Source organism: Protopterus annectens, chromosome 9.part0 (assembly GCF_019279795.1).
Source record: "Protopterus annectens isolate FY-2018-M chromosome 9.part0, PAN1.0, whole genome shotgun sequence".
Lineage (NCBI taxonomy): Eukaryota > Metazoa > Chordata > Ceratodontiformes > Protopteridae > Protopterus > Protopterus annectens.
This window is the reverse complement of record NC_056743.1, coordinates 1,321,803,124-1,321,827,491: the sequence shown is the minus strand read 5'-3', so window position 1 is coordinate 1,321,827,491 and position 24,368 is coordinate 1,321,803,124. Positions and strand designations below refer to the sequence as shown.

The window sequence follows — 24,368 nt, the reverse complement described above, 5'->3', positions numbered from 1 at the left end:
AAGGAAAGAAGTGTGGAAAATGCTTAAATATAGTTGCAAGTATAGAAAACCTCTGGAAGAACCTCATGTTGATCAGGATTGAATGCAGGAATGGTTAAGGAGGGTGAATTCAAACCAAGAGATGAAAGGTTAATATTGGTGGTCCAAGATAGTGGGCTACGTACACACTGGTTTACAAAGTCCACTGAACATGTGGGAGGACAAATGTAGATTTTGTAAAACAGAGTTGGAAACGGTTGCACACCATGTCACTGGTTGTGACATACTAATGGCAGAAGGACTGTATATTAAAAGACATAATAATATGGCAAGACTATTGCACTGGGGATTGTGCAAACATTATGATAGTGAAGTGTCTGAAAAACACTAGAAACATGAGCCACAAAACATCACAGAAAATTATCAAGTCTGTATTACATGGGATCACCCATGACCAACAGTTCAAAAGCTAGATGCTATAAAATTGGATATAGTGGTACATGAAAAGAAGACATAAGCAGCCTTGATCACTGAAATTGCCACACCCAGCGACTACAGTGTCTTGCACAGAAAGACACAAAGTCATAAAATATCAGGATTCACAGGAAAAAATGAGAACAATGTGGAAGAAAGCTACCCAGACAGTTCCAATAGTAGCAGGAGCAATGGGTCTTATAAAAAATAATCTACAATCGTATTTAGATACGTTCTCAATACATGTAACGCCATACGAATTGCAGGAGGAGGAGTCATTACTGAGCACATTGCGGGTGCTGCGAAGAGCACTACTTGCTGACAAAGATTGAAACAATACTAAATGTCATGAACTCTAATCGTACTTTGATTTAGGAATGGAGGTCCATTCCCGTCATGGTATTAGAAACTCAAAATACTTGGAGAAATTAAAGACAATAATGCATTTTTTGCATGGAGTTTAAGACCATAACTTTGGCACCAGTCAGTGGTTTGTGCAAGTCATTCTTGTAGAATGTTGACAACATTTGGGGACTCACTCCCAGGCTGCAGTCATCAGCAAACTTTGTCAGGCACAGGTTTTGCTTGTACTTCTGTAAAGTAGATTCCACACAATAGGGGCCTCAGCACTGATCTCTGTGGAACACCACTAGTAACGGGTATGCTGGTGGGGATGGAGTCCCTTATTTTGACTGTGTTCTGTCAGTGAGCCAGTTTGCAACCCACATGCCAGTATATGGGTTGACCCCCCCCCCCAGCGGGGTATGTTTTTCAATGATGCCTGAGCAGGGGATTCTGTCAAAGTTCTTGGTAAAGTCTAGATAGGTCATTTGTACAGATTTGTCTTCGTCTAGGGCTTTGGTGACCGTCTCTAAGAAGTCCACCAGTTTCAACAGGCAGGATCTCCCTTTAACAAAGCCAAACTGGGTTTGGTCAAGTGTTTGAAGGTCTCCTATATCCTTGTTGATAAGGTTTATGATGATTCACTTCATGAACTTGCAGATAAGGCTCACTAGGCTAATGGGTCTATAGTTCCCAGGGTCAGTGGATGCACCCACCTTGTGCAAAGGGACGACAGCAGCTGTTTTCAATTCAGCAGGGACAAAACCAGTGCTTAGGCTGTGCTTGAAGAGAGTACCCAATGGTGCTAACTCCTGTTTTAAACCACTGAGAATGCAGCCTAGGATGTTATCAGGTCCCATACAGTTTGTGTTTTTGGCCTTTGAGAGAACGGTTAAGATCTGCTTTTTAGAGATACTAGGTGGAGAACAGGTGGTAGAAATGTTTTGGGATATATGTGGCAGGGACAGGGGAAAGAAGTTTTCACTGCACGTGTGTGCTAGCAGTTTGGCTATTTCCAAAGGTTCAGTATATGTGGTAGCATTCACTACCAGTTCAGCGCAAATTTGGGCTTTTCCTTTAAGGTCTTGAATGTAGCTAAAGTATACCTTGTGGTTAATCTTTATCTAAGGTTGCCAATCTAGATTAGTAGTTAACTTTAGAGGATTTTACAAGATGTCTTATTTGCTTGTTCAGTCTGAGAAAAGTGCACTTCCAGTTCTAAGATCATTCCCTCTTGCTTTTAGTAATTTCTTTCTCCTATAACGATTTATGGCAGACGTCCACCAGGCAAGTTTTTTTTTTTTTTTTTTTTTTTTTTTTTTGAGGATCTCGGTTTGGGCCTATCAAGAATGGCTGAGTCAATACAATTGAGTAGATGTTTATACAATGCATTGGTGTATATCCCAATATAGGTGTCCTTGCTGTCAGTGGGGAAAGGAGCTTTGAAGCTATTAATCCATTCTTGTAAAAGCCTGTAGTTGGCTTTAGAGAAGTTTTTTAGCCTAATTTCTCCTGGGGGGGGGGGGGGGGTCTCTGATGCTACTGCTACTTCAAAAGAGACTGATTTATGATCAGACTTCGCCAGGGAGGGCTGCACACTTGTGGTGTTGCACCATTCTATTATGTTGGCGAGTACCAAGTCCAGAATTTCTGGGCCCCTTGTGAGGGTGCCAACTATTTGCTCCAAAGCATTTGAGTTAATGACGTCCAAGAACCTTTCGGTGAGTGTGTTTATACACGTATAGTTCACTCAATCTATGGACCGGTAGTTAGTCACCCATAACCTGGGTTGTTTGACTATTTTGAGCAACTCAAGTAGATCCAATGACTATTTTGAGCGACTCAAGTAGATCCATGTAGGCAGTGCGGATATCATGGTTCATGGAAGGGGGTCTATAGCCAACAAAAAACTTGGAGAGGGGTCTTTCCTACATGGAGTAAGGGAATCATTCTGTTTAACCAATGGTTCATGGAAGGGGATCTATAGCCAACAAAAAACTTGGAGAGGGTCTTTCTTACATGGAGTAAGGGAATCATTCTGTTTGACCAATGACGCACAGCAGAGAGAAACTGCCGATGGAGTTGACCAAGGGAAAATTATCTAAGAGTTTGCGTCTATAACTGTCAATGGTATCCTCCACTGCAAGGTTATGTGGGTGGTGCATGCCACGCAAACCTGCGCTAATGTGGGCAACAAGTAGCAACTCAATTAAACTGATTTCAAACACTCTAACCAACAGCAGCACACTACACTGGGCCCTGGGACAACAATCACCACTCAGATAGGTCCTTAGCTACACTCTATTCTCACTAGGGTCATGTAGGAGGCCCTTTATTCTGGAGGAAAGCTGGATTACTGCTCAAACTTTAAAAACAAACTGGGTCCAGCAAATGTGAACCAAGTCTCTTGCTAGGCTAAAATTACAGGAAACAGCAAAAATTCAGTTCAAAAATATCATCATACAGTAAAATATAATGCAAGAAGTGCAGACCAAGTAAAAATTATACTTATTTTTCACCCCTGCTTTCCAGTACTGCAGTGTTCGGTTAACTACAGTGGCTGTTCATTAGTCAATAACAGGATAAGAGTCTTAAAACAGTAAAACAGTGTAGTTTAGCCTGATAAAAATGTTTCTGCTTACCAAATCCACAGCACAAGTGTGTGGCAGTACTGCAGTTAGCATCATGGCAGTGCTATCCAGTTATACTCTACCCCTACATCTCAACTGAACAATGAATGTCCTTTATTTGGACTGCTGACTCCATCTTGTTTAACACCAGTAGCTGAAATTTTGGGGTCAGCCTACCTCAATGTAATTAATTTTACTAACTAAAACAATATAATACTCTTTCTGAAAGCATCAGTTATACATAAAATTAACCTTCGCACTCTGGAATTCATATAATATACAACAATTTGGGTTTCAAATCCAACAATGCATGTTAAAATATCTGTGTATTTTAGAAAATGTTGGTGACTAAACATTTGAAGATGGAAAGCAGCACCGTGGGTCAGACATGTACCAGTCTTGTAAATAAAGCCTGGTGCACTTTTTTTTATATCTATTATTGTATGCAACTTAAAGGCATTATGCACTTCATTATTTACTGTAATATGAAATTGTACATCAACTTAACTTTTATAAACAGTGCTCTTTACTCCCACGCTAGCTCGAGGCAACCACAAAGAAAAGAAAAGAAAAAACCCCATGAAAATAAGAGTTAATCAGTTGCTAGGGTCTGTAGTCAGGAAACAGAATCGGTACTATCTGTTTCAACATGCAGAAACCAAACAAGACACTACTTGAAACATTCAGGCACATTAAACTCCCAAGTGTTGTAGTTACTTCCTTTGTACACAGCACCACTGTACTCATAACGGGAAAACATTATATTCTGCATTTCTTGGCCTTTAGGCACAAGGTGAAAATTATGAACCATTCCCCTCCCATGGGCAACACAAAATTGGTTCATACTTCTAACAAAGGTATACAGTAATTTAAGCCAAGTCATCATCAGGTGAGGACATGAGGTAACAGTGAAACAAAAACAACAGCAACTATCTTTAATTTTAGGAAAAATGCCACAGTACCTGGGAAGTCTGCTATAAAGACCACCTCAGTCTGGTTGTCCAAGGTGTCCTCAATTTCCAAAAACTTCAACCTCCAGGGTGAGAGGTCAACAAGCAAAGGCATCAGCCATGAGGTTTTTCTAAAAGGTGACCACTCTGCTCTCACTACATCTACTCTTGGATCAAATATCCTAGTCAAATGATCATGAAGAAAAACAAAATAAAATTGTTAAGCAATACACTTGAGGCTTTCACACTTTTTAAAAATAAGTATTCAAAGTATGCTGACTAGTCTCAACAGAACACTGACAAGTCTGTTTAGAGTAAAATGAAGAAGTAACATTCACACCTCTCAACCTCTTATAAGCAAGAGATCTGGACAAAGCCATAAATGTTGGGTGAACAAATGTCCAAAAATACAGACACTTAAATATTGTTCTTACCAGCTTGGAAAGCTGATAGAACAACAGGTTTGGCATTAGCATGACTTTTTTCTGAAGAATATGAAGTCTGAAACTCAAATGTCTGCCATTATTTTCTGACATTGGTTCTCAATTTGCCAGTAATTTGTCAGAAAAGCACAACGTTATGAGAAACGGACCGAAACTATGGGCAAAACCTGGACATTCTGTGAAAATCTGGGCAGTTGAGAGGTATGTTCATGCCCGTCTGAGGATTTGGCTTTATCAAGGAGACCACTGATCTAATTTGAAAAATGGCCTAGGTTGCTGGGGAGGACAGAATGTAAGATCTTTTTCCACTTAAGAAAAATGTAAAAAAAAACAACCACAGAAGCATCACATTTGGGAAAATAGCAAGCATGAGCTACGAGTACAAAAGAAATCAAATGGTTAGCCTGGCCCTGTGGCACAGAGGAATAAAACACCCCACCTGACCTGTGTGCTACTAGTAGGACAGGTGTTGGAGAAACTGGGCAGGGAGAACAATGAACTGCTGACACCAGTATACTCACCCTGCTGCGCACTGGCAACACCTTTCGGAATGCAGGTGCACAGTCTGTTGCTCCAAGATTGGTGTACCCATGCTGCACAGCATTAAGACACTTCATTAGGAGGATGTGCTTATGTGGTAGAAAGCATGCACCCTCCTGACAGCAGTCATTATGGAGGCACAAACTGCCAAAGATGTTGGGATAGAATAATCTAAGATCAGCAGGCTTACCTATTCTCTAACACCCACTCTCACATATACTTGAGAATGAATGGTCTAGAGCGCTCTCAGCCCAATAGCAGAACAAATGTGTCCGATGGGTGCAGGAGAAGAGGGAGCTACTGTGCAGATCTCTGAACCCACAAAATCAATGAAATGGCTGAAGGGAGGCAACATATACTCAAGGTTCCTCTACAGCATTTGTCACAGTGTGTGTCTGCACAGTGACCACAAATGATGTAATATGCAATGCTGTAAGCTGCAACTGTCCTAAGGGACATTAGTTCAAGAAAAGAAAACAGAAAAAAAAAAATCATTCTTCAGTGTTTGCAACAGCTGGTGAAAACACAGTCATTCCTCAACACCACGCTCACCGGTTAAGTTATTAATGTCAACACCCATTTGCAAATAATCTTCTACCCCACTTACAGCAGCATGAAGTCCTACATTTCAACTATTATAACAAAGTATGGATTGGCAGACATTCAAAATGGGTCACATATTAATACATAACTAATATGGTAATGTGCAATACAAGTTACAAGCATGGAATTAATTTGGAGACAGGAGATTGGGGTGCTTTACATCATACACCTCAGCCTTTCACTACCAGACTGTGAGGGGTCATTCACAAAAAGTGCTCTGTACACAAGGAAGTACAGGCAAAGACAGAAACCATTCATGAAAAACATTCAGTATACTGCAAAGCACCTGCAGAATGGTCAAAGACCTATTATGGACACATGGACTGTGTTCATTTCCCCGATCACAAGATCCATCACACAATATAACCATTTACACTTTAAAACACCCCAAAAGCAACTGCAACTTCTACATCCAGTATTACACAGCACTTACCTCTGCTGAAAACGGTCATTGATTGATGCCCAGATGTCAAAATATATCTCTGCATCAGAAATGTTGTAGTTCAGCAACATTTTATTTAAGCAGGTGGCATACTGCTTCAGCATATCTGCGTGATCCTTCCAACGACGACTTTGTGTGAAGACCTTGAATGAGAAGCAAACCAGGCAATCACAGATCATTCACTGCAATGGGAAGAAATTATATTTACTTATTCTGATTTATATAACCTACACAATCCTGATGGCACTCTCATTCTCAGTCGCAGTGGAAGTTCATCAATGCATAGTCATTCCCCCTTCTCAGTTTACCTCATCCAACATGACTACAGCAGAATCCTACATCTACTTCAGTTAAATGCACAGCAGCACTATGACCCCATGAAGATCAAACGGATCACTGTTTTTTTCAAATGTTGGTCCATGAATCATTGGATTTAGTCAGACATGAAAATAAGAAAGTTTCCATATTCTCCTTTGGCACTCTGATTAGTAACACAGCTAAATTTCACTTTACAGAAAGTCCAAGAAAAAACTGTGTGAAACTGCCATCTGCTATTTAGCTACAGCACAAAAGACAATATTTCTAGAGAGCCCCGAAGGATACAAGAATTTTATGAAAATAATTACATGAAAGCTATAAGGGCTGTAAGAAGGTGACTGCACGGTAGGAGGAAACAACCCCCGGGGAAGCCTCCTCCTAAGAGCTACCCACTATCAGTTGGTCTACAAAACCCTAAAACGTCACTGGTCAGGCAACAGTAAGACAATGCTGTGGTACTGCAGGAGTGAGTCTCAAGTAACCTGTACTTATGTTGGCCTACCACACACCACCACTCAGGCTTGTTTGCAAACACTGCTTCTCTCGAATTCAATATTCTTCACGAGTCCCAGAGGAACGTTTCCTTTCTCCATCTGTGGAAAGAACTGCTGCTGGGTATCAATAAGAACCCCCACACATGTAGGGTACAACTTGGATAACACAGCCATCAGGAAGAAGTGAGAGAAGATAATGCAGAAACTTGAGTAAAGAATGTACCCAAACAAAGAATAACCCATAGTTACAAATGTACACCACTAATGTTTTAAAGGCACTCAAACTGACCACATACCTCCAACTCCAGGAGCAGCAAAGCTACAGCACAGTGCTAAGGATACAGCTTCAGATAGATCATTCACAGACTAGCTGCAGGAAGGCTTTACTAAAATTGAGGAGGTTTATGCCAGTATGACAGAAGGCTTCATGTATACTTCATTGACAAAGGGTAGTAACATGAAGTGGAAACAGGAACCCATATGTTTGTAATAGGTAATAGCCTTAAGGTTCTTATGGGATACTTACAAAGCCCAACTTTTCTGTAATCAAATAATAACTATACATTCGAAGACCCTCTAATGACACACTCATCCTAGATGCTCCCACTACATAACAGCAATAGGAGTGAGGTATTAAACACATACTGTAGCTTTCCACACGCATCAACATTTGACATCATACATAATTTAGAATACTTTACCCCAGGGTTAAGATATCCTATCTGTCCAGTGAGTCTGTCTTTGTAGGTTATTTTGATGTGCTGGTGAGAGCGCGAGTGAACCATCATGTCCCAAGAATAGCCATACAATCCATTTGTCCAAGTATTGTAACCCTGAGGAGAAAGAGAAAAAGAGAAACAAACAGAAAAGTAATTGTAGCTGTGAGTCTAGAAAATGTAAAATTTTGTTCAGTTTTCCTTTTTCATCTAACCTTATGCCACGCTAAACATGAGCCCTACAACTTGGCTTATAGAACTTACCAGATGGCATTGCATCTTTGCAAACATTAAAGAACCCAATGTATTCCATGGGGAGTAGAGAACTTGTTTTCAGATCTACATACAATACACTCTGGTTCACTCTTGCAAATTACAAATTGTCTAAAAGAACACAACCCATACACATGCACTTCACAAGAAACCACCCTTATTTGCCTTACAGGATAACATTTATTATAGGCCTCTATCAGCAACTGAGACGGCCTGAAAAGTTTTTCCCTAAAAAAAATCATCGATCCACCCATATGGCATGAGCATCCCTATAAAATGAAGAATGCTGATGCAGTTCTTGACAAATATAGAATACATACATTAAAAGCACCTCAAGGCACACAGGGTCTACACAAGGACTTGTGTTGGGAAAATCCAAAAACTAAGCAGAAAATGGGTGGAAGCACCACCAAGAGGATGGAAGGAGGAAATGGCACCTGCTGCTGTAGAAGCATAGGCTGGAAGCTCCACATTTGTAGTGGAGCTTATCCTAAAATGCCCTTGCAGAAAGAGCTCATACTTATGACAGAATGCAAGCAGTAAACAGAGACCCCCCTCAACACGTGGTAGATATACAATGCTAGATTCCCAACTAAAAATGTATTAAACAATGTTGAATGAAAGAAATGCTGGACTGGGAAATGGCATCCATCCTGCAAGTCTGGTGCAGGTGTGGACATGAACAGGTAGCCATGAATGTGGCCGCTGCCATACAAATTTCAACACGATAGAAGGTTGCAGAAGTACAGACTACTCAACAAGAATGCTCCTTTTATTTTAAGTCCTATCCCTTTCCCCCACAGATACATAGAACTGGAAGTACTGGGTCCTATTCTGAGGCACAACCTAGTTATGGTAAACAAGTACGATACATAAAACAAAGCACATAGCTTTACAATGAGATGATACTGATCACAAGAGAGCATCCCTTTTATGAATGTCAGCAACAGCAAGTCAGGTTAATAGTAAAACTACATATCTTACAAAAACTAACTCCCACAAAAAAAGGATAAGTTTGTTAACCAGGTTGACCACACAGACCCCTTACATGTTCATCCCAGTAATAGTCTAATTAAGATAATTATTCAGGATCACAACATAAGCACATGGAGGCTTTTGGGAACTGGGAATCAAGCCCAGGCCTAATGCACAATATAATTCCAACAACTGCAAACAGAATCCTGCAAGCAGCTTAAACTTAGTGTATTTTTGTGTGGCACACAGTACGGGTACAGCATACTGCCTTGTACTTTCTGACTGCAGTCTAAACTTGGGTGACTTTACTCCCATATTTACATTTGGGCTTCTTCCTGAAGAGATTTAACAGCAAAAGGAATAAAAGAGAAAGACTGCAGGTATTAATTCACATTACAGGCCACACTATTTAAGAAGCTGCTCCCACATGCCAGGAGAAGGGAAGTCATTGGTTAGTTTTAAGTGTGCTTTCTCTAAGGATTTGAATGGCATGTGACTGGAGTACAATGATACTTGCCTTGCAAAAAGGAAACAGTGATGTGGCTTGGGATGTTTATAAAGATAATGGTTCCAAGTAACATACTACATCTCATTATCAGAAGGCATTCAGCCTTTGAAAAAGTGGCTCAGGCTCTTGTACCAAAGGTTTACTGAATTTCTTGTAAATAAGAAATAAACCTGATCAACCACTTAGATATTGTATAATAATGTTCTTGTCTTCTCCAAACCAGCTGAGAACTAGAGAAGACTAGGATCAGGTTATACTTCAGATGTGAATATTTATAAAGTGTAAAACAAACTTATCTATATTAACCATCTCCAGACAGAACAGCAGTCAGTAGATGAACTACTTCAGTTTGAACACTGAAGAAATTTTAGGCAGACTGTACCTCAGACGGAGCTATGAAAAAATATTTTTCCATGATTTACATTTTAGTCCTTCAAGAAACTTAAGAGTCAGTGGCTTTAACAAGAAGTTATGTTAACGTTCGATGTATGTAGTCCATCTCGCCTCACATTCTTACCCGTGGGTTTGGATCCGAATATCGGCTCCGACTCGGCCGATTTTTAGCTCAAAGTCTCTCATTGGCTGGGCTAAGAGGGTATCCCATGGTGCACTGCTCCATATCCCCAGATCTAGTTTGCTGCGAAACATATGCAATTCATACACAGCTCACATCCATATAAACAATCACTAATGAAAGAGACTCAGCAGGTGACAACCTATACTCCAAATCCTCCAGGCAGGGGGAAGGTGGGAGGGTAAGTAAGAATGTGAGGCGAGATGGACTACATACATCGAACGTTATGGTGAGTACATAACTTCTTGATGTTATGTAGTCCTATCTCGCCTACATTCTTACCCATGGGACAGCGTCCCTAGCACCTACATCCTGGGTGGCACATAGGAAAATACTCCTGAGAACTGTGGAACCAAAGGAAGATCTGCCCCTGGAGACCGCGTCCAACTTGTAATGAGAAACAAAAGTGTGAGGAGAAGCCCAAGTAGCTGCAGCACATATATCATCCATTGACAATCTAGCTTGATAGGCTGTGGATGTGGAAACAGCCCGCATAGAGTGTGCCTTGACTGGAAATGGCAAATGTTTATCTCCTGCCTGATAGATGAAAGAGATGCAGCTGGCTATCCATCTAGACAGCGTAACCTTGGATACCGGAGAACCCAATCGGTTTTCCGAAAAGGAGACAAAGAGTTGGTCAGACTTCCGGATATCTTTTGTCTGGCGTAGATAGAAGTGTAACGGTCTATGTACATCCAGTTGGTGAAATCTAAATTCTGCCTTGTTAGAGAAGTGGGGAAAGAACACTGGCAGCTCAATGGACTGATTCATGTTAGCCACGGAAGCCACTTTAGGAAGGAACGATGGACTTGGTCTAAGAGAGACCCTATCTTTGTGAAAGATTAAATATGGGGGTTTGATGAAGAGGGCTTGAACTTCCGAGACCCACCGTGATGAAGTGATTGCTATTAAGAATGCTGTTTTCCATGTTAAGAATTTTAATTCACAGGTAGCTGGCAGGTTCAAATGGTGGTAGAGTAAGGGCTTGAAGAACAAAATTGAGGTCCCAGGGCATGGCAGGTTGGGATACTGGGGGACGAAGCAACAGGGTACCTTTGAAGAATGCTTTGCATAGTCTGTGTGCCATAAGAGTAGGTTCATTCACTACGTGGAAATTAGATATCGCCGCCAGCTGAACTTTGATGGTGGCTGATGCGGATCCCTGATAAAGCATTGACAAGAATTCCAGAACTGAATCTATCGGAGCTGTGTAAGGATCGATACCTCTAGTATGAGCCCAGATGGAGAACCTTTTCCATTTGCTAGAGTAAATCTTTCTAGTGGATGGCTTATGGGAGGACGATAATATATGGACCACCTCCGGTGAAAAATTATGACGTCTGACTAGCGATGGAAGTGGAGTAGCCAGGCTGTCAACCGGAGTGTCCTCAGAGAGGGGTGGAACTGTCCCGACATGTGTGTCAGTAAATCTGGTAGAGGGTCCAGAATCCGAGGAGTGTCCACAACTTATGGTTGAAGAAAGGGGAACCATATTTGACGAGGCCAATGTGGGGCAATCAGAATCATTCTGCTTCCCAAGGATTGCGCTTTCTGAATCACCCTTGAGAGAAGGGGAAATGGAGGGAAAGCATAAAGCAGACCGGAGGGCCAATCGTGAACCAGAGCGTCCCTGGGTGATTCCCCCTGTGGGGGGATCAGCGTGAAGTAGTTGCTGCATTTCACATTGAGAGGGCTGGCAAAAAGGTCGCAGCAAGGCTGACCCCATCTGCTGAAGATTCGCTCTGTAACCAGGCGATTCAGGGACCACTCTTAAGGCATAAGTATTGCTCTGCTTAGCCTGTCTGCTATTACGTTGGACTTCCCCGGAATGTGCGTTGCCACCAGAAACTGTTGGGAAGCTATTGCCCAATTCCACACTCGCATAGCCTCTCTGCATAGGGGGTAAAACCATGTGCCCCCTTGCTTGTTGAGATACCACACTACTGACATGTTGTCTGAGTGTATAGCAATAGTCCCTAGAGGAAGAACTTCCTGAAGTGCCTGCAACGCAAGAAGCACTGCTCTCATCTCTAGGACATTTATATGCAAATGTATCTCATGTTCTTGCCACGTGCCTTGGACTGTCTTGCCGAGATAATGACCCCCCCCCAATCTGGGAGGCATCCGTGGTCACCGTGGCAACAGGGACGGGAGGAATGAAGGGCTTTCCCCCGTTCAAATTGTTGGTGCACAGCCACCAACGGAGGTCCTGCTTGCACCTGTCTGTGATTAAGATGGGATGAGATAGTGGGAGTCTTTGGAGAGATCATTGGACAAAGAGGAGCCATTGAAGAAGTCTCATGTGTAATCTCGCTAGAGGGACTAACATGATGGTCGCCGCCATGGTCCCTAGGAGTTGTAGGACCAGTCTTGCCTTCGCTCGTCTCAGGGGCATCAGTATATGAATTTGTCGTTGCAACACCGTGATCCTTTCTTGTGGTAGGAATGCTCGCATTTGAATGGTGTCCAACTCTGCTCCTATAAAGGTGACACGCTGTGAGGGCAATAAGGCAGATTTTTCCCAGTTTATCGTTATGCCCAATTGGTGACAGACTGATGGTCGCATCCCTTGTCTGAACTAGTTGATGCCTGGTGGGGGCGGTAAGGAGCCAGTTGTCCATGTACGAAACACCTGGAATCCGTGACGTCTCAAGTGAGCCGTCACCACTGCCATACATTTGGTGAACACCCTGAAGGCTGTGGTGAGACCAAAGGGCAGGGCTCGAAACTGGAAGTGACTGGCTCCCAGCTGGAAGCGTAGGTGACTCCTGGATGCTTTGTCCATTTTGATATGGTAATAAGCATCCTTGAGATCGATGGAGCACATCCAAACTTTCTCTCCCAACAATGGGAGAATCGATTGTAGAGTGACCATATGGAACTTGGACTTGTGTACATAATTGTTGAGTTGACTGAGATCTAGTATGGGTCTCAGGTCCCCTGTTCTTTTCAGCACCAAAAAGAGTCTTGAGTAAGTCCCTAATCCGATTTGGTCTGAGGGGACTGGTTGGATGGCTCCTTTTCCTAGCAGCTGAGACACCTCTGAGGCTGCTTGATCCCTTTGACTGGGTGGAACGTTTGGGATTTTTCTTATTGGCGGGGGTACTGGAGAATGGGATAAGGTAACCTCCGGAAACTATCCTTAGTACCCATCGGTCCTGGGTGATGCTCTCCCAGGCTTCCGGGTATAAGGAAATCGGACCCCCAACTGGCTCCGGATAAGTGCAGTCAGGCACACCCTCAGGAATGAGAGTATGGAGAGCCACGGAAGGAGTCGCAGTCTCCCGAATTGCGGGGGCCCCCTCTGCCTCTGGGGTGACTTCTCCCTGAGTAACCCCCCCACCCTGCCTCTGGAGGGGGGTTCACCTTGTGCGGCAGGAAAAAACCTCTGATTTCTTGAACCACATCTCCCCCCCCAGCTGGGCCTTGGGATAAGGCCTAGAAGGAAGGGAAAAATGGACCCCTATGGCAGACAGGGTCTTTCCCTCTTGCTCGCACCTGCTGAGGGTGTCTTTCACTTTGGTCCCAAACAAGGAGGAACCATCAATTGGGGAGTCAGTGAAGGAAGACTTGAAGGCCTCCGCGAAGTGACACAGGCGCAGCCAGGCTTGCCTTCTAAGGGCGACCCCTGAGCTCACCACCCTACTCGCTCCCTCGGCCGCATACGAGATGAGCCGCATGGACGAGTTAGCAATGGAGTTGAGGGTAGAAACCTGTGCGTTAACCGTCTGAGCCACCGCCTCAGGTATGTTACCCGCAAGAGTATCTCCCAGTTCTTTGAGGAAATCTCTCTGGAGCAGAGTGAAGTGAGATAAATAATTCAGTGACCGTAAGGTGAAGGTTGCTGAAGATAGGGTATGCTTCCCGTACCAGTCCATGGTCCTAGACTCCTTGTTAGGAGGATGGACCAATGAGGAAGACTCTGCAACTTCCTTCTGGGTGGCTGCCGCCGCCACCACCATGGCATCTACTGGGACTCCTTTTGATAGAAACTTTTCCCTGGGGTGCGGACAGGAATTTGTTGTGATGCCTGGGCACGGGCTCCAGAGAATCAGGGTTTTCCCACAAGTCAAGAAGTTCGAAGGGTGGAGACACCCAGGAGGCAGAAGGTTGAGTGCCAAAAGCCTTAAGGAATACTGACTCCTCCTCGGAAGGAGTTTTGGAAGGCCAGCCTCCTCTTTGTTTCAGTATCTCCAGGATATCGGAGAAGGAAACATCAGAGGAAGACTTAGGGGACCCTTCAGATTCCTCGAGGTCAGTATTGGAGGTAAGAGACTCATCCTGGGAGTCTATGTGCTTCCTCTTGCACAATTTCTTTCTAGGAGGCTCCTCAGGCACAGACTCTGGGAGACCCTCAGAAAGTTGGGGACCACTCGTGGGGGTATCCTTAGGGCCTGGTGCTCTACTGTCCATGGACAGGTGAGTGTCAGAGGCTCTCGCCGGGGTGCTAGGGGACGGAATGACCGACCCGGGTGATGTAGCTGACTATCTTGCCAGCGTGCTCCGTATGGCCTCGAAGGCAGGTCCTCCCGAGTCAGAGGACCGACCGGCCTCAGAAGCCACAACCAGGACTGGGTCCCCCGAGCCAATGCACCGAGTGGGAGACTCGGAATAGACAGCTGTCCCAAAGTATCCCCCTCGGGCCCGACCGAAGAGAACCCAAAGGGGGTATCTGAGCCGGCACAGGAACATCACTCAGAGCAGAGCATACCGGTTCTGATGACAAGGATGTGCTCGGAGGAGGAATCATCGAAACGGTCATAGAAACTGGCTCTAGAGCCGATTGGGTCAGAGCAGAGAACAATTTGGCCAACACCGGCAAATGCAGGAGCCTCTGCACTACCCTATCAACATCCAAATCAGAAAGCCTGGAGGATTTGGAGGAGAGCGATGGAGATTGGGATCTCTTATCCGGTGAACCATGCCTGATACTGGGCAACTGGCTCCGAATGGGCTCAAGAATAATTGGAGCCGATGCCGATTTGGTTAACACAGATACCTCCTGTGGCCCTGAGGACAGTGGAGCTGAGGAGGTAGAATCCACAATAGTAATCTTCTCCAGAGGCACCGAAGTGGCAGATGGAGCCGGAGACCTTTTCTTAGACTTGGAAGCTTTAGACTTAGACTGAGTACTAGAAGCCGAATCTATAGCTTCCTCAAATGATGGTTTCAAAAGTCCCTTTAATATTAGTTTTTTTCTCTCCTGGAGCACCCAAAGACTGAACGCGTGGCAAAAGCTACACGACTCCTGTAAATGGATGGTTCCGAGGCAGTAGACAAACACAGAGTGTCCATCCATGATGGACAGTTTATATCCACATTTGGAACATTTCTTAAAGCCAGAAGGCTTAATGTTCCTTCTGATCTTTGGACATATTATAATTAACGTTAGTTAAACACCTAGATGCAACTACAAAAAAAAAAGGCGGGAAACACCACACAATTTAGAACACCAGAAAAAAACACAGTACTAAGCACACTCAGAACCTCTAACTGAAACGGTTCACACACAATATAGACACACCAGGAAACCAATACTAGCCACACACAAAGAACCTCTAACTGAAACAGTTCTGGATATTACACAGGAAAAACACAATGAGCAAAGGTTTATCCAACGACAGAGGGGAGGACTAGGTCCTCTAACTAAAATGGGCCTAGCCCGCTGGAACAGTTAGGGATACCAAAACAACTAACACTCTCAAACACAGAAACACACACAAAATTAGCGATCAGCAACAAGAATAGCTATTAAAATAGCTTTTGCGTCTGAACTAACAATTTTCTCAAAGAGAAATAGCAAAAAAGGGGGTACTTAGCCACAGCCAAGTGAGACCACGTCCGAGCTACACAAGAGGCAAATGAGATCTGGGGATATGGAGCAGTGCACCATGGGATACCCTCTTAGCCCAGCCAATGAGAGACTTTGAGCTACTAGAAATTGGCCAAGTCGGAGCAGATATTCGGCTCCGAACCCACGGGTAAGAATGTAGGCGAGATAGGACTACATAACATCATACAATTAAGAACCCAGAAGAGGGAGCAGGGTATTTCTTGGCATGAAAGAGAATAAATACCACAAAGTTTTGACTATTTCAGGAGACACCATAGACTGGTCATATTCACAATGAGGATGGTGCAACAGAAACCATCAACAAACCAGAACTCCAATATATTAGCAATGGATATAAAGTCATCTTATCTTGAGACAAAGATGAAAGGAAGGAAAAAGAATAGAATTGTGGCGAGTATAACATTCAGACAGTGTTAGGCTGGATGGAACACACAGATTAGATAGTGAGAACAATAAGAAGTGATGGTGATATACTTAATGAAGCAGACAAAGTACAGTTTGAAGAGTGGCATGAACCGCTGGACAGGTTTCATGGAAATGGAAAATAACTGGCTGGCTAATCTCACCATCACTCTTCTCCCTCTCTCTTACTATCCCTCCCTCCTGCTACTCTCTCCCTCAGTCCCTTCCTTCCTCCCTCCCTCTTACTATCCCATCATCATCACCCTCCTTTTCCCCCTCCCTCACACTATCCTTCTTTCATCTAACTGCCTCCTCTTCTAAAACTCTACAGAAAAAAGAAGAAAATTTGCACAGTTTGTACTTAGGTGATATCCTAAAGCTATGTCTAAATAATATGTATGTTTATCTTCTACTTATGTAAAAATGTTAGTCATCTGCGTATATGTTTACATTCTACTATGAAATAATTCTTGGTCATCTGCCTCATCACAGTGCATCTATTATTCTATTTCTCTTTTAATATTGTGTTTCACTGCTTTAAGTGTTTGTATACTAAAGTCTGTAATTGGAGATTTTCTCCCCAGGCCTCCATTGAAAATGTGTTCTTTTTACTCAGTCAGAACACCTTAGTAAACAAAGGTCAAATAAAATAAAGAGGCTTCATTTCAAAGAGCTACTTTTTCCCCAGAGTGAGGGAGTTCTGAGACACTTTGTGACAAAGTCATTTCCACTACCAGAACTGAATAAGCTATGCCACCAACCACGGAAACTACAAACTCTCTGGAGTGACACAGGAGAACATACCTGGATGAGGGTTGTTCTAGGACTGGTAAGCTGGAATCTGGAGCAGATATGCAAACCATGGATGTCTTTTTTTGTTCAAATATTTTTATTAATATTTTTATTAAATTTAAACACATGAAAATATTACAAACATTCCAATGTAAGTTTTGATTAGATAACTATATACAATATTTACATTTGGTCTAATATGAGAAATATTTCACAAAAAGGAAATAAAACTTTTCATGTAAAACCGTGGATGTCTTGACCAAGAAAGAGGTAGCAAGATTAAACAGTTATCTTTGTACTACACAAATAGATCTAGAAGGGCACCCATCTTTGATGGCTACTATAGCTAGATTTTTACTGTCATTCAATATCACTGTAGCTGTTTATTTTGAAGAAGCCAATCTCTGAGCACATGCACTCACTGCGAGATGTCTTGTGCTTACCAGCTGCATATGCCTAACCCCAGTGCTTACCAATTCAGTACCAGTGATTAGTGAACACTTCCTGCAAATCTAAACATGAAGACTGGTATTTCCACTGTTAACAAGTAACATTAAGATATATTTGTTTGGTGTACAGGGAAATACAACAGCAAAAGTTATACAGAGAAACCAACCAGCCCAACATGGAGAGGTCCCCCAGATTAACTAAAAAGTAAGAATTTATCTGCAATACTCAACACTGACTGCAGCATTTGCCAACAGGCTGTGAAACTGCCTGACAGCAAAAGGTGATGCAGCTGGCAGTTCTCAACATGTTTAGCAACAGGGAACCCTTCCTCCCCTGAAGCGAAAGGAAACTGGTTTCGTTAAAAGCATCCACATGCTTCAAGTAAAAACACAAGTTGGCAGTGCACATCCAGTTGGTGAAAAGTTCCCTGGGTCCTGATTTCTGCCACTGCAAAGAAAACATGAAGCTGAACAGACTAGTTTGGGACAAACTGGAAACAGACAAGAAATGAAAGTTCATACTAATGCATACCTGATCATTGTGAAAAGCCAACTAAAGTTCCCTACATGAAAATGCCTGCAATTGAAGTTCTGCAAATAGAAATGATCTGCAGAAAATTTGTCCAAGAAATGAACTCCACCTCTGCAGAGTCAGCAGGCCCAAATGGGAGATGAGACAAGCACAGTAATTGCAAAGTTCAGATTTCATGACAGCAAAGAGTTCTTCAAAGAAAGGAAAGAAATGCAGCAGTCCTTTTTGGAGATAACTGACCATCAGGTGCTTGGTCACAACCATGCCCTGCACACGGTTATAATGGGAAGAACAACTGATACATCATCACCATGTTACCCAATTTTTTCTATTTTTACATGGAGTTGGGCTGTCTCAGCAGCTATTGCCACTTCTGTATATTCAGTGCCACTCTCCTACCTTCTTTGGCAATTATATCAGAGTACTTCAGTCCTTTTCTCTCTTGCAATCCACCAATCTCCTGACTGGATATCCTCTGTCTCTTGCCTTTTTCCTGTTTCTTCCAAATCTGCTTTACCAAATTCTCTTCAGCTTTCCTGCACATGTGATGAAACCACCATAATCTGTTCTCCTTGACCTTTCTCTGTACTTTGGGGCTACTTTGGCTTCTGCTCTGATGTCCTCATTTCTTTGCCCGTCTTACAGTGAGCATCCTATCCATATTACACACAATCTCCATAATCTCAAGCTTCCTCAGTTGCTATACATTCACTGCTCAGGGTTCTGTGCCAGACTGACAACACGGTTTTGTATATGTTACTTTTTAACTTCTTTGGCATTCTTATGTCATACATTACCAATGGCACTTTACATCAGATGCCTGCAGCACCTCTGATTCTTGTCTTGACCTCAATAATCAGATTTCCCTTTTCCACAACGACACCTCACAGATACCTGAAGACACGGAAATTATATGCTTATTTCATACAATGCGGTTAAAAACAAAGAAATATGCTCATGTTGAAAGAATATTATACTAATGTGATCTGCAGGAATTGAGGAATGTTCTAGAACAAGGGCTTAGTGGAAAAAAATGAACAAAATCAAAATACTTGATGTCACAGTACTAATACCAGGTAGGATGGCGATGTGAGAAAAGCAGAATGGTGTGCAAGGTTTCTAATTTATGAATCAACAAATATTACGGACAAAAAAAATTGTTTTGAATTTGGTTAACATGTTTATAATTATGACAGGATTCTAACTGGAGTTGGTTGAAGAAACGGAAATGGAAAATAAAACAAGATGTGAAGATACAGTAAGTCCTCAGTTAACTGGACCTCAAGCAACCGGGAAAAAAAAATACAGTACATTACGAACAATTCAATTTTCATGTGTTGCACCTTCTGCCCCCCCAAGCCAGCCTATTACTGTATTTCAATATTAAAATCAAATCAATACTGTGTGGTACAGGTTACAGTATTAGGCCTATTTTTAATAGTAACTCTCAAGCAACCAGAAACTACACTTATCCAGTATCTACCAATCCCCAAGGGTACCAATTAACGGAGTTTACTGAGCATGTAAAACTCTACTGCCAATCATTAGCGGACACACACACACACACACACTGTATTAAGGAAAGTTTGAAAATATGGAGGAAAACCAATATGGAAAAAAAGTGTGTGAACTTATTTACAGGTTCATAGATTAGTACTAAGCTAACTGCCCTTGCTAGCCATTTCAAGCCTAGCCAATTATCCCTTGTGAGACTCAAACCCTGCACCTTGTGTTTGTAAGGCAAACACCTTAACCATTAGGCCACCCTCCCAACCCTTAATTTATTTAATTTTACTACATTTGTTGACCGGGCTAGTCTAACTGTATATATGCCCATTTTCAGTAGAGGCCCGGGGAGAAAAGCTCCTAGACAAATACAGAGAAAATAATGTGTAAGGTTACAATAAAGTTAACATTGAAGAATACTAAAATACATTTTACAACACAATGGTTAATAACTATTTACAAAGTATAGAACACGATATTCACAAAGTCAATCATCGCAGTTTCTCGTTAACAGTTCTGCTTACATATGCAATAAAGAACAAAAACTCAATTACGGAGAGTAGAGGGAATTGGCAGAGGTGATAGGTTAGTCAGGGTTGCTGCAAGGGCATAACCAGTTTGGTCTGAGGAGTATTTTCTGTTTTTGTTTGAAGAGGGGTAGGGAAGGAAGAGAAGTCAGTTCAGTAGGTAGAAGGTTCCAGTTTTTCCCAGTAGTGTATGAAAACAGAGAATCACCTGCAATGTTGTTTGACTTACTTATGCTAACTAACTTATCAAAGATAAAACTTAAAACAGAGATAGATTACGTGACACATTCTAATGAAACGAAAGTAGTAGGAGGTGTTGAGATTGATGAATTCTCTGAACGCAGAGCAGTGAGGGCAAGAATAGGTGAGAATGAGGAGACAAAAATAAGAAAAAGGAATAAAAAGAACTGGTGAAGTTAGCAAGAAAGAAGAACTTAATCTGGAAGGTAAGGAACTATGGAAAGAACACAAGGCAATGAGGGTATTTATGAAAATTGCTCAGTAAGGTCAACTACATAGAAAAATCTAAGAACTTTTAACAGTGAAAATAGAATAAATAAAAAGAAAAAAATTCTGGAACAGCTTCAATTAGAAATTGAGAAAACTGGGGGATAGGATGACGTAAAAAAATCTGTCACAGAGGCAAGGATTTTTCTTAGAGAGGAAGAAAGAGGAAGCCATCAGCTTATTTACGAAAACAGGTTAGAATAAAATAAGAATGGAAGCAATGTGTATAAGTCATGGTGTTGTAAAATATAAACAAAAGGATTTTACAGAAATGGTTGAGAAAGATTTGTAGATAAAAATGTATGAGAATGAATAAGGTGGGGGAAATGAATGGTGTGTTTGAAGTATTAAGGAAAACTTGGAGACGGACACTACTATGAAAGAAATGCAACAGATGATAAAAGATAGGAGGACAAGAATCAGCACCAGGATTAAATGGAATCAGTTAGGAATTGTATAAGCAAGTAAAGGTGAAAGAAAAAAATGCATTTTTTGCAAAGTATTAAATGAATGGATAGATAAAGGTATATCCCAGGCAGTACTACGTACCAGAGTGAAGAAATGCACATAGAAAAAAGATTAAAGGACAGATATAAGAATTTTGAGACCTATAACTTTACAGAATATTGATTACAGGATGCAAAAAGTGATGAACAAGGTAATGGGGCTACAGTGTTTAGTGTTAAAGAGAAGCAAGTAAGGTAGTGCAAGAAAAATGTACTAATTTTTGTAGTATTGGATACCAGCTACTTGGTGTGTGGAAAGATTCTAGAGCCTTCTGATCTTCCAACACCAAAAGAGAGTATGGTACCTGTTGAGCTACTCAGAGTACAAGACTAGGGAAAAAAGGAACACTGAAATGGATACTGAAACACTAACCTAATGTGCTTCTTGCCAGAAAAAGAAATGTGTTTATTTCATCCATGCATTAAATGGGCAAGTCCTAAGAAGCATTAAGTGCATTTTCATGGACAAAAATAGGAGCTCTAGTCTGCTTAAATTAATTATTTGGTGCCACAAAGCATGCAAATGAAGAAAGAAAAGCAAACCTCTTACACAGTATTTACAACTGACAAAGAGAGGCAGATGTGGTTATCTTAAGCAAATTGTACCATGTGCTCCCCTACTCTACATACAGTGAGATATTCAACATATGAATAAATGTTCTTCCTCTGATCATCTCTCTGAAAATCAGGAAACAGCGACAAAAACGTGGATCACAAACAATACTTCATCACCCAGCTAACACAGTTGTTATGAAGATCAGTACTGCAGGCACTTGTAAAGGTAACAGTACTATGGCTTCTGTAGGTTCTGTTGGAACCTCTAGTAAAAAAAAAAACAGCGTAGGCAGGCATAAAGCACTCCCACAGTGGGTAGATTTGTGTCCCTTTTGTTTGCCATTTCAGATGGTCGCAATTTCAGAACTGAGTAGCAGTGTCTATGGGATTTTTAAGCCTACATAAAAAGGGAGAAAAGACGCACCAGAACTCCCAAATGGATCAGAAAGATACAGCTGCCTGCCTTGATTACTACACTAGTACAATCATAAGACAACAATTGTGTAGGAGCTTTTACTACTTGATAAATTGCCTGAAATAGAACAACATTTTAATACTCTGGATCAGGAAGGAAGTCATAATCTTAAGCAACTTTACCCAGGGAGACTGCAGTAAAATGCTGCATGTGCATAAAATAGTTAAATGCATTTGTACTTAACTCATTACATCTCTAGTTAACTCCTGCTGATGCCTCTAGGCGTCAAATATTGCATGTTCATATTTACATCAATGATTCCAAAACCATGCTACGTACAAGGTTTTAAAAGATTTCATCTTAAAGCTTACATGATGGAAAACTCAATTGCATTAATATTTGACCTCTGCTTAGTGCAGGTAAAGAGATATTAACTGTTGTTTTTATATTAATTTATATAGATATAATTTTCACATTTTTCTAAATATCTCAACAGCAAGTAACACAGAGAAAACTCCTTAGCCTCATATGAAAGCTCTCAGCTAGATGAATAAAATGCTGCTGGCAGAATGTGTGTAACTTGAGTGTTTGCTAAGATTTTGTAAGTTATCAAATATTACAAATAAAACAGTTACATTTACTGTGACTTCTAAAATACAGTTTAAGACCTAGAACCTAAAGAATTCAGCACAAACTATTATAGTTAGCAGGGTTTGCCATTTATACTTCTTTCATAACCTCTGACATCCGCAGTGGTGCAGCGGTAGCATTGTTGCCTCATAGCAAGAGGTTCTCCCATTCGATTCTCGGCTGGAGTGCGGGGAGTACCTTCTGTGTGGAATCTACATGTCCTCCCCGCGGCTGGGTGAGCGTTCGAAAGACATGCGTAAATGGGTTGAACGTCAAGCTGGCACCTCGGCATTTGTAAAAATCTACTGCCAATCATTAGCGGACCGGAGTTCCGCTGTGGCGACCCCTACCCAGAAAAGCCGAAAGATAAACAAACTTCTTTCATAACCTCTATGGTTCCAGTGATATGAACATTTGTCTGAAATGAGAGGACATAATTTGATTTTCAAAAAGCTTAGGCACCACCCATTGGAAGTTACAGTGCAAACTTCCGGAGTTCCATTGGAGTGAATGAGTTAATGTGTTAGACATTTATGAATAGACATTTCCGAAGTGGTCCAAGGCCCTACGTAATCTGTACATCAAATTGCAGTATTTTACAAATTTGTTATAAATGTGTATTTACTCATTGAGCATCTACACACAATTACCTAGCTAGTGCTTTCATTTTGCTTATTAAAAATGAAAGCACTAGCTAGGTAATTGTGTGTAGATGCTCAATGAGTTGTAGTTTAAACTGTGTGTAATGTGTTAGAGCATTTATAAATGCACATTATCAAATTAACATTATTATGGTTAGGGCTATAGTGAATCTTATGTGTACAACAATTTTATAATCTAAGATGTTCAGAGAATTTCATTTAACATTGTGACTTGCATTATTGTCGACAAGTATGGCAAATTCAATTGTTCGTAGTCATTTGACTGTAGTTCGCAATGGTGTGATATAGTTGTTGTGTCTTTCGGCTTTTCCCAGTTAGGGGTCGCCACAGCGGAACTCCGTTTCGCTAATGATTGGCAGTAGATTTTTACATGCCGAGTTGCCGGCCCTGACGCACAACCTTCAACGAAGGTACGCCCATTCACGCATGTCTCCACACAGAAGACGTTCTAGCTGAGAATCGAAAAGGACGTCTTACTGTGAGGTGAAACACTAAGCACCACCACCGCGCAATTGTGTGATATAGTAATCACTTATAACATGAACATTTGTTTACATTAAAGTAAAATAGGCCTGTATATATTTGTTAAATATAACCTTTCCTTACATAGGTGTAGTATTTAGTTTGGTTAGAATGACCAATACTACTTTTATCAGTTTTTTATTCTGTTGCTTTAAACTGGAATTAGTTTGAGTGACATCTCCATTGGTTTTTGAATTTTATTGGAAGCGTGGTTTTTAAGTGGGGTTTTTAAAGTTTGTGGATGATTT

At 41.6% G+C, this 24,368-nt stretch overlaps 1 protein-coding gene across 1 annotated transcript in view; it reads right to left on the bottom strand.

Annotated features, from left to right (window-relative positions):
- Window positions 1–24,368, bottom strand: part of GGCX (gamma-glutamyl carboxylase) — a 425,060-nt gene that overhangs the window by 137,745 nt on the left and 262,947 nt on the right. Inside the window, exons 7-9 of the mRNA XM_044084295.1 lie at window positions 7,917–8,048; window positions 6,395–6,546; window positions 4,388–4,557 (exon numbers count right to left, since the gene is read on the bottom strand). Of these exons, the coding sequence (XP_043940230.1) occupies window positions 4,388–4,557; window positions 6,395–6,546; window positions 7,917–8,048 (454 nt within the window). The remainder of the gene's footprint in view (window positions 1–4,387; window positions 4,558–6,394; window positions 6,547–7,916; window positions 8,049–24,368) is intronic.